Source organism: Arachis duranensis, chromosome 3, assembly GCF_000817695.3.
Source record: "Arachis duranensis cultivar V14167 chromosome 3, aradu.V14167.gnm2.J7QH, whole genome shotgun sequence".
Lineage (NCBI taxonomy): Eukaryota > Viridiplantae > Streptophyta > Magnoliopsida > Fabales > Fabaceae > Arachis > Arachis duranensis.
This window is the reverse complement of record NC_029774.3, coordinates 25,709,538-25,720,931: the sequence shown is the minus strand read 5'-3', so window position 1 is coordinate 25,720,931 and position 11,394 is coordinate 25,709,538. Positions and strand designations below refer to the sequence as shown.

The following is an 11,394-nucleotide window of genomic DNA, read 5'->3' as shown; positions in this document are numbered from 1 at the left end:
ATCTTTAGTCATATGCCCTTTTATGGTTTAGCTTGTTTATAAGCTTTGATATTATCTGGAGGAAGTTCTAGGATTGCCTTTGGCTTTCCTCCATTATTATGTATTATATATGTGGAAGCTGTTACCATGCTGGGGACCTCTGGTTCTCACCCATGCGGATTTTGTGGTTTTCAGATGCAGGACGTGAGGTTTCCCGCTGAGGCATGCTGGAGACTCTAGATTTGCGAAGATCCTTTGTTCTCGGGGCTAAGTTTTGGTTTATATGTTTTGCTTAGATACTTTTATCTCCATTAAATAATACAAACTGTGATGACTCCTCTTATGGGAGATTTTGGAGAATAGGTTTTATGTATTTGTGTCCCTTTGGGTTTCCTTTGGGGTTTTCCTTATTTTATCATATATATTGTTATGCTCGGACCGGTTATCTTCGCAGCCGGATTTTGAGTCTTGATATTCCTGTTTTTGACACTCCGTTGTATATATATAATCCCGCGTTGGTTATCCTTGTTCGTTACGTTATCGATCGGAGTGTTGCGCTTTCGAGTTGCGATTTTTGTTTACCCATTTTTCTACAAAGGCTCCTAGTTATAATCAATCATTCATACTATTATAAGTACTAAATTTTTATTTTAGAGGTCGTAATACCTTGCCATCTCTGAATTATGACTTAAGCATAAGACTCTGTATGGTAGGGTGTTACAATCCTTCCCCTGATCTAGCAAGCAAGCTCAATCAAGCTATGTACAAAAGGAGGCTTGTTGAGAGAAAACCAAAAAAGGGGACAATAGCTAAAACTTCTCCCCCTTTGAGGTCATTCCTCTTAACGAACTGGAAGAAGAGGAAGAAAGTGAAGAATAACATGTCAAGCTAATGACACTAAAAGAGTGCTTGTTGGGAGGCAACCCAACCTTGGGTAATATTTCATTCCTTTGTCTAGTTTATTTTCTCTGTCTGCCTTGTTTAAATTTCAATAAATTAGCATATGATTACATTCTAAGTTTGGTGTTTCCCTGCAACAATTTGTTTTCAATCCCTTTGGATGATTGCATCAATTCTACATGGAAGTATCACATTAAGATTCTAAGTTTGGTGTGCCACTTAATTTTCTATGCAAGAATCTAGCAACACCACTTGTCTGCATAATCATAATGCCTTTACAGTAGCATCTTTCTTTTGGTTTGAATTTGTTTATTATTCTCTTTGTTTTAGTCATTTTTTTAATGCTTTCATTTATTTTATCCTTTAACTGTTTTTGTTAATACATCATCAAGAGATCCTTATTCATGACAGATTCTTCACTTGGTGATTGTATTTAACAAATAACAGTTTCATTTGCTTAGTCTTAGTTCAAATAAATTGACATATGATTGCATTCTAAGTTTGGTGTTGCTATGCAACAAAATTTGGTTCCAATCTTTAGTAGATACTTGCATTAATTTCAAGTAAAAGTGTTACACTAAGTTGGTGTGCCACTTATTCTTATTGCAATGTATCATGCACACCAACTTATGTTTGCAATCACAATGTCTCTGTTTCTTTGTGCCTTCACTGTTATTTTTTATTTTTGCTTGCTTAAAACACATGTACTACTAATATTTTATTGTGTGAGACACTCATGATCCATCTTAGCCCCATAGCCACGGTTCTAATTGTTGCTTGAGGATGAGCAAGTATTCTAAGTTTAGTATGGGAAGGAGAAGAATAGGAAGAAAGTGACAACAATAGAGAAGATGAATTACAAGGGTGTAAAGTTCCTTTTCCTTTCATTTGTTTCCAGTACTTTAAATTGCATGATTGTCTTTATTCTCTCTGTATGCATGTGTGGTATGAATAAGCATAGCCTGAATTTTAATTTGCAACATGTTGCTGTGACATTATGACTATCAACTTGAGTTTTGTGAATTCAAAAGTAGTAAAGTATCATGATCATAAATAAACAAGGAATTAAAGAAGAACTTAGCATGTGCATACAAGTATTGGAAAGCTAGTTTGATTTATTGTTGCTCAATTGCATTAGATTTTATTTAATTGAAGTTTTCATCTAGGACATTTTGTGAAATCTTTTAAAATCATGAAAACTTTTAAAAAGTAAATGCAAAAAAAAGGGCAAGAAAAGAAAAAGGAAAAGAATGAGAAAGCTGAAGGCTCTAAGTACCAATGGCAATTTATTTGCTAAGTACTTGTGGTGTTTATGTATCAAGCTAAATGCTTGAAAACAAAACACTTAGAAGTCAAGGCTAGGCTCAAGTGCAAAAGCACTCTCTCAAAACTCAAGGTTCTGAGCATCAATAATTAGAGAGTCAAGAAAAGAAACAAATGAGCTTAATGAAGTCCTCTAATTAAATGCTTGTGGTGTTTATGTATCAAGTGGTAATACTTGAAAACAAAGCATTTAGAAGTCGTAGCTTTGTTATTAACTCATGGGGAAAAGCACCCAAAAGGAGAAGCTAATAAGAAAATCAAAAGCTTGTTTCAAGGAAAGAGTATAAGGAATAGATTTCACAAATTGAGCTAGATAGAAGCATTAATCATTTATATTTCTTTTGTGATTATAGCATGCATAGAAAAATAGCTTGTCATGAACATTAACTTGCTATTCTTCTCACCTTGGATTGTCAATCTTAATTGCATGATTCTTTTCTTGCTTGGGGACAAGCAAGATTTAAGTTTGGTGTTGTGATGACATGTTTTTCTATGCTTTTTCATACAAAAAATTGATCATTTGTGCTTAAATATTGAATGCTTTTGTGCTTAATTGGTATATTTCTTTGATCTTTTAATTTTATAAATCATGTAGGAAATAAGAAGAAAAAAAAGCAAAGAAGCACAAAATAAGCTAAAAATGAGGAAAAAAGAGCTTTGGGACACACTTTGAAGTTGGAGGACACTTTGGAGCCTTAGGCCACGCTTTTAAAAGCGTGGCCCATGACCAAATCAAAGAAGATTGGCAACCAGCACTCAAAGCTCAGTTCACACCAAGAGCCTAGCTTTGCGGTACAAGAAATTTAGCTTGGAAGCAAAAATTTTCGCTAAGTTAAACTTGGGCGCTTACAGCATGACCATGCCTCCTTCAAAGGACTACAACTTGAGCTACGGGTGTCCGATTGATGTGCTTTCAGTTGCGTTGAAAAGCTGACATTTAGAGCTTTCCAACGATATATAACAATCCATATTTAGCATGAAATTGAGGCACGAGTGAAAGGCATCTTTAAGGGCCAAAAACAAGCAAAAATAAATCAGCCAATGCTTCCACCAGGATTCGAAGAGGGAGACCAAGGGAAGCAAGGAAGTAGCGCTCTCCTTGAGAGCTCTAAGCTCTCCTTGAGAGCTTTATCGTGATTCGTGGGTCTCCTCAAGAAAATGCAAGGAAAATTGCTCCCCAAATGCTTCCATCATGGTTCGAACCTGGAGGCTTCACTAGAGACAAAGAGGAAGCTCTTGTCGAGAGCTTTGAGCTCTTCGAGAGAGCTTTGTCGTGCTGCATCAAAAGGCCAGGGACACAAGTTGAAAGCTGAGCTCTCACAAGCACCCGAGCTTTGCCCTGGGAGTATGACCCATGGGCTGAAAATTCACTAAAAATTCATTTTAATTCAATTCTTCACAAAATTAAAAAGCCCAATCAACATGACTCAAAGGCACACAGAGAAGCTAGATTAGGATTTTCAGTTTGTGAATTTATTTTTAATTTCATTTTTTATTTTCATTTTTGTAAAAGCCTATATAAAGGTATTAGTTTTATTTCATTAGGAAGGCTGGCTCCACTAGGGAGCATTAGGAGTAGGAGTAGGAGCTCTCTCTTTAATTTTCCTTTTCTGAGTTTGAATTTTGGATCAAGAATTGAAAGAATTCTGTTTCACTTGATCTGAAATCTCTTTGTTCTTCTTCTGCATTGAATCTGAGTTTCCTTGATTGCTTTCATCTTCTTTTTCTTCTACAAATTGTTTTCTGATTGGATCAAGGCAGGAATTGAGATCTAGACTTGTTTTCTAGTCTCTTTGATCCCCTGAGATCGTCACTTGTCTTTTTAGATTTCACAATTGAATTGAGTTTTCTTGTTGGTTTACTTTTCTACTACAATTTCCTTCTCTGCAATTTCTACTTTCTATTCATATTGCTCCAAATTTACTTTCCTGCACTTTTGTTCTTCTGCACTTTACATTTGACCTACTGTGATCTGAATTTAATTTTCCTATACTTTAAATTTCTGCCACTTGTTCTCAAGATCTCATTGATTGCTTACTTCATTGCTTTCTTTAATTTTCAGCACCTAGCCTCCTTTACATTTGATGCAATTTATATTTCTTGTCATTTAACATTCTGTCAATTTACATTTCTTACTCTTTAAGTTTTCTGCCTATTTACATTCTGTCATTTACAATTCTTATTAATTTACTTTCTGTTGGCTACATTTCATTCAATTTCACTTTAATGTTAGCTTGACTAAACTAATCACCTACTAAAGTTGCTTGATCCATCAATCCCTGTGGGATCGACCTCACTCTAAGTGAGTTATTACTACTTGATGCGACCCGGTACACTTGCCGGTTAGATTTGTGTGTTTGGAATCTCGTTTTCCACAAAAACACCATCATAGGGGAGTAAGAACATCGTCCTCGAAAGATTTCTTAGTAGAGGATTTTTGAGAATTACTATAATAGGATACGTGAAGATAAAACTCTTTTTAAAGCATAGTGATTAGTAACCGTCTTATGCATCCTTTTAAAATCCAAAGATTTGCCATTAAAAATTTGAATTCTTTTCTAAAAGAGGAAACTGTTTATTTATTCAAAATTTAAAAGCCTTTCAAAAGGTTTTTCCTAACAGCATGAATGACCAACTTGTTCCAAGCATAGGTTCATTAAGTTTATACTGGAGTAGTTTAGCTTTTCATACTTCTCTAACTAAAAACACAAACCAAGCACGGCCTTTGGCCCATCTCATAATCAACCACGGCCCTAGTCCCAAACAATCCAAACAACAGCCAATCCAACAGAGTTTCAGTCGCAAACACAAGTAGGAAAGTTCAAGCACAAATAAGCAGTTACTTCAAGTAGAACAATTAGTAGTTAAACACAATTAATCACAAAGGCAAATCAAGTATAATATGCACACCCAAACAATGCCACATAAATGCGTATGATGAATGCCTGCCCTATGACTGATGAGTCTCATCTATCGGGTATAAAGTCAAACCCGACATGTCCAGTAGCTAACCCTGGACAGAACACCAAACACGGAACAAGTGGGACAACGCCGCAACCCTTGCATCTTACCTACGTACCCGGAGCAGGGGACAACTTCACCCTACCTCTTACCCAGGTGGTGTTATAGTTTTCAACCCGGAGCAAGCGATTTCACAACTCATCTCTTGCATCTTACCCAGAGTCTCGAACTCTTATCTGGAGCAAGTGGATAACACCACTGCATCTTACCCGACTTTCTTGTCTCTTACCCGGAGCAAGTGGAGGACACCACTGCATCTTACACGGAGGCATAACACAATCAATTTCAATCTCTTATCATTGTAATTCATTCATAATTCTTCAATCTAACAATTAAATTCAATTTTCATCATTCTGCCATATACCACTTTTTTTCAAAATCATTTTACTTTAAAACCAAAATCAAACTCATCTTTATCTCAATTTCAAAATCCTCATTCCATCAAGCTATGTCAAGTTCATAATCCACTTTTTCCTAAAAATCAATTCTCTTTTAAAACGGAGCCACATTATGTAATATTTCCAAAAACTTCCGAAAACTTTTCAAATATCATATCAAACGGGAATTCTCTTTGAAAAGACTCAAAATCCTTCACTTTAAAATCATTCGTTTAACTGCTCTAAATTGGAGTTATCAATTAACTATTTCGGCAAAGTTTCAAAACTTTAAGGGAGAACAACCAAATTGCTTTTCTTAAGTTCATTAAAATTCTTGAAAATCATGTTTTCTTGGTTTGAATTAATCAAGTGAAATCCAAATAAGAACCAAATCATTTAGAACAAAAAACCATCCTGTTTGAATCAAAAACATTCTTCAAATTTCATTCCTTAAAACCAATTCTTTAACTTTCCCAAAACATCGTGAATGGAGTCATTCGAACAATTAAAGCGGCCTCAAAACATAATTCTTTTCTAAATGACGTGCACCCAAAATGTAATACTTTTCTTAAAAAAACAAAGCTCCAGCACAATTCTCTTTTCAATGATTCAGTTCAAAACATAATTCGTCACTTTCCTAAATAATTTAAGTAATATATTATAAGTCTTAAATTCATAATTTTTTAAAAACCATTTTAAATAAAGCCCCAGATTTTATAGAAATTTCGACAGCTGATGTGTGACCTAGAACGGGTTAGGAATTTTCACAAAATTGATTTTTGTTGTTAGTATAGCTCCCAACCCAACAATTGACCAATGATCAAATTATAATTCTAAATATGTCACAAATCAAAGCAAAATTAACCGAGAGTATTTAGGCTCTCGGGTCGTTCTCCCTAGGAACTAGTGATCACAAGTGCATACAATTTTGGTTGTGAGAACAAAAGGGTTTTCAATGATGAAAGCAAACGATTAAGAAATGAAAGAATAAGCCAAAATTGCAATTAATAAACTAATGAAGGAATAAAAGAACTATGTATGTAATATAAACAAGTAAAACTCAAAATGATGGAAAAGGTGATTCAAAACATAAATGGAACCTTGGCTTGAGATGAGCTATGGAATTCTTTCCTTGCCATAACCACAACTATGATAATTATGATGGATTAATCTCACTAAGTCAACCCTTAACATCGAAGAGTAAGTCAAGTGAGCATAATTGTTGTTAATCCACAAATCCTAACTAACTTACCAAACTAGTTGGTAAAAAACTAGCGTTAGTGGAAACAATAACAACTAACAACCCAAGAATTATCACTAAATGTTGGATATTATGGCTCTAACAACCCATAAACTCAATTTTCCTAAGCTAAGGGGTGGAAATTACCCCCATAATCAAAATTGGCAAACACATAGTGGGCATAAACGTAAAACATGGCAAAATTGGAAACTAATGAAAGCTATGAACCATAAATGATCAAAATCAATAAAGGCAACTCAAACAAACATAAAATAAGCATCAAATATCAAATTAAACAACTAGGAATTCAAAATTACAAGACTATGTAAATATGGACAAAAGAGAGTAAAATATATGAAAGTGTAGAACAAGTAGTGTAATTAAAAAAGATTAAAGAAATACTTACAATGAGATAGCAAAATCTAAAGGCAAAACTTGAACTATGAAATTCTAACCCTAAGAGAGAATTTCCTAATCTACACTACTCCTACTCCTACTATGTGTTTTTTTCCTATTCTAAGATGGCTCTCTAACCTAATAAAACCTAATGTCTTCATATGAGATGTTGCCCCCTTCATATAGCACTTGATTTCAGCATCCAAACCTTTCGAAATGGGCCAAAAGATCTCCAAAACGCGAGTCCACGTGACTTTTTAATGGAGGCATGCGCTGGTACCTGTGTGTACGCACAGATATGTGCGTACGCACACTTCGCTGAATTTCCACTTGTGCGTACGCACAGAGGGTTGTGCGCACGCACAGATGTTGATTTCCTTTTTGTGCGTACGCATGCATCCTTGTGCGCACGCACGCATGGCTGAGTGCTTTCTCCTTGTTTTCTTCATGTTTTCTCCCTTTGTACATGTTTCCTTCCACTTTTGCATATCCATTCTTGCCTCTTTGACCTGAAATTACTCAACAAACATGTCATGGAAATGGAATAAAAGTAGAATTAATTTGCTTAATTTAAGCGCAAAAACATATGTTTTCACATTTAAGTTCAATTTAGGGATCAAACACAAAAGTATGCTATTTTGGTGCTTAAGTGTAGGTTTATGTGATGAAATCCACTCAAATCAAGCCAAAATATATCGGAAAATATGGGCTCATCAGCCACACCTCTCCTAAAACTTGGACTTTGCCACCCTTTTCGGGTCCCAACCAAAACATTCCACAACTCTTTCAAACAGGTTCAAAACCAAATCAGTTTCCAAATCAAGTTGAATCCAAAAGTACATACCATTTTCATATTTCAAGAAATCAACTCAAGCTCAAATCAACCTTCAATGAATTAAACTCGATTTCAAAACTTTAGAATAAATAACTTTAAAGAAACACTTCAAAAGTAGTCCATTTTACAAAACCAAACAATAATCCAATCAAACAAGCATGCATGCATAGGACTTGTACAATCACTGAAATACATTTCTCACATAAATATCTATATATAGTAACTCAGAAATATAAAGTTTAGTTTTCTAAAAAAGGCCCCTACCTCGACACGTTGAAACCATAACCCAAATGCCTCAGAGTTCCTTTCACCTCAACCTGAATTGACGGCAACCAAAACCTCAGCTCCGCTTGCTTTCTCAATAACAGAAATAGCCTCAAACGCCACAAGTAAGCTCGATTATTAATTCCTAACACATTAATATCGCAAAGACTTTAATACACATAACAAGACACTAACGCGATGGTTATCGGAACATAAATAATTACTGTAAAAGAAAACAGCAGTGTCGGTTTCTGAACTGATCTGGCGGCAGCCCCAGCAACCACCCCAAGCGGCAGCCGCGACTTGAACAACATGTAGCGACAATGAAGTTTCCGAAAACTCAACGAAAAAGGAAAAGCAACTTAAAACCCTTACCGGAGTGGCTATTGGCGACAACAACTTCATTCACCGGCAACAAGGGCATGCCCGGAGGCCAGAGGCTCCAACAGTGGCGGATCCGGTGGCAACGGGTCCTTCAGTGGCGGTAGAACGGGACAGCTCTTCTCTCTGGCATTCTGGCTCCTGACGGCAACGCACTCCACGGCAACAGAGCATGCATGAATGGTGGCTATGGCAGCGGCCTCGCAGCGCAAAACAGCGATCCTCCCACAGCGTGACAGCGCAGCTGGTAGCACGAACCACAACTGGCTCCTTCGCGTTTTGAACCCAACGATGGCGACGGACTTTCGGCGCGGCTAGGGCGACGATGCTGACCTCAATGGCGGCAGCGACAGCGACAGTCTTCACGCCTACGATCGTGACGATGATGGTGACGCTTATCTCTCTCCTTAGCTCTCTCTCTCTCTCTCTTCGCGGCTCTGATCCCTTCGACGACGCGACAGCAGCAACAGTGAGCTCCTCGTCGGCGCCGTTCCTCCTCTCTTCCCTCTCCTTCTTCCCCGTTTTCCCCTTCTCTGTACTTTTCCTTTCTTTTACCTTTTCTTTTTTCTTTCACTGAAGCTGCGTGTGTGTGTGAAAGCTGCGTGTGTGTGAACTGATTTGGGGTGGCAGCTAGGTTAGGATTTGGTGAGGTGAGTGTGTAAAAATTAGGGTTAGCCAAATTAAATCCAACATTAATTATATATAAAAAATACTATTTATTCATCAATTTTACAAATTATCAATAAAATATTCAAATTCAAAAATTAGAGATAATATAATTAATTTTTTTATTTTCTAAAACATAAATATTAAAATATAAAATATTAATTATTTAACCTAAATCATGTAAAATTTTTATTAGGATTAAATATTTTTTTTGTCTTTAAAGTTTTAGATCAAAATCAAAATCGTCCCTCCTCTTTTTTCTTATTAAAATCATTATCAATATTATAAAACGTTATAAAATCATTTTTTTGTCCATAAATAATATTTTTTAAACAATTTTACCCTTCAAAAAAAATAAAAAAACCCTTCCGCTTATCAGTAACCCACAACCTCCGAATTTCTCTTCCTCTCTCTCTCTCCAAGACTCTTACTTTCCCTCACCACTCTCTTTCTCAAACCCTTCTTTTTGTTTTCACGAGTTCATCCAACCCCAACAATAACCCCAGAATCGCGCAAGACAGAAAAGAAAATATAAAATTCAAGAATCAGAGTCCTCTTTTTGACTATCAAATTTGTAAGTTTTTATCTTCTACTTATTTTTATGGCTATCTACAAAAGGGGTTTCTTCTCATCTTAAGGAGCGTAAGCAGACGCAGAAAGCGTTTGGAATTCAAGATCTGGTGGCAATAGGTCAAGGATTCTAGTTTTGTATGTAACAATAATGATAAAATGAAGAATTTTCACTGTTTTATTTTAAATTGTACCATGGATAATGGATTGATACTAATGTCCAATTTCCTTGCTCTGATCTCAATATCGGAAATAGAATAGGGCTTCTTCTTTCCTGTAAGGAAACCATTCTCCTCAAGCAACTTAAGGGCACAGATTTATTTTGCATTTCCAATTTTAATACTTAAAAAAGATTTCATCTATGGTGTCAAATGATGGTTTGGTGTCGATGAGTGGTTAAGCCATCTGCAGGAACTTTGATTGGAAATTGTTTAGAGTAATATAGATGGCAGCAAGAATTGAGCGATTGAATCAAGACCGGATGAGGGAGAGGAGGAGTCTGGGAGAAAGAAAGAGAGAAATAGGTTCAGTGATAATAATGATAACAGGCGTTGAGGGTTAGTGGTGAACAGAAGGGTTTTTGTTTAAAGATAAAATTGTCCGAAAAATATTGTTTATGGACAAAATAATAATTTTATAATATTTTGTAATGTTAAGGATGATTTTAATAACAAAAAAATATTAGAGACAATTTTGATTTTGATCAAGATTTTAAGAATAAAAAAATACTTAATCCTTTTTATTATTTTATAACTACTAATTTTATAATTTAAATATAGAAAATAATTCAATAGTTATAAAATTAGGTAAAATTCTAATTAATTATCAAAATCTGATTTAATTAGCTTTAATAAAAATAGTTTCTGAAAATAAAATTTCTAATGAATAGATAAATTAAAATTAACTCATAATAAAATTTATTTGAAAATTCAGGATCTTACACTGTTCATACTCTGATCCAACACTGTGGTCCAGACCCAAGTAAGCCAAAAATAATAATATTATGAGAGAAGTAATTTTTTTTAATTTATCTATAAACTCCTAAATAATTTTTTAAAAAACTGTAATTTAATTTTAAAAATTGTACTAAACATTAATATAGTTACTTTTCATAAATTAAAAACTTAAATAAATTACTTTTAAAGTTTCAAACGATCTCTTTATATACTAAGAAGCACCGATACGACACGCGATACGGACACGACACGACACGGATATGCCGACACGTTCTTTTTATAAAAAATTGGATACGACACGTTTAGGATACATTGTAAATTAAAATTTAAATAATATATTAAATTAATAAAATATCATATTGTAAATATAAGAATAAATATAGTTACATAAAAAAGTCTTAAAATTATGCAATTATTAAAAAAATAAAAAATTTTAAGCTAGTGAGTAAGTAAGCTACCAAAGACAAACGGTAAGTAGATTTAGGT

At 34.8% G+C, this 11,394-nt stretch overlaps 1 protein-coding gene across 2 annotated transcripts; it reads right to left on the bottom strand.

Annotated features, from left to right (window-relative positions):
- Positions 1 to 7,317: 7,317 nt before the first annotated feature.
- LOC127745802 (uncharacterized) lies at positions 7,318 to 9,306 on the bottom strand. Of its 2 annotated transcripts, none has more exons than XM_052259662.1 (3): positions 8,560 to 9,306; positions 8,336 to 8,480; positions 7,318 to 7,745 (listed from the first exon to the last, which is right to left on the bottom strand). In XM_052259662.1, exons 1-3 carry the CDS (start codon positions 8,738 to 8,740, stop codon positions 7,682 to 7,684), a joined length of 390 nt encoding a protein of 129 aa, XP_052115622.1. In that variant the 5' UTR covers positions 8,741 to 9,306; the 3' UTR covers positions 7,318 to 7,681. The 2 variants fall into 2 exon arrangements, with proteins under 2 accessions (XP_052115622.1, XP_052115623.1); XM_052259663.1 differs by having other exon boundaries at positions 8,711 to 9,306.
- Positions 9,307 to 11,394: the final 2,088 nt, after the last annotated feature.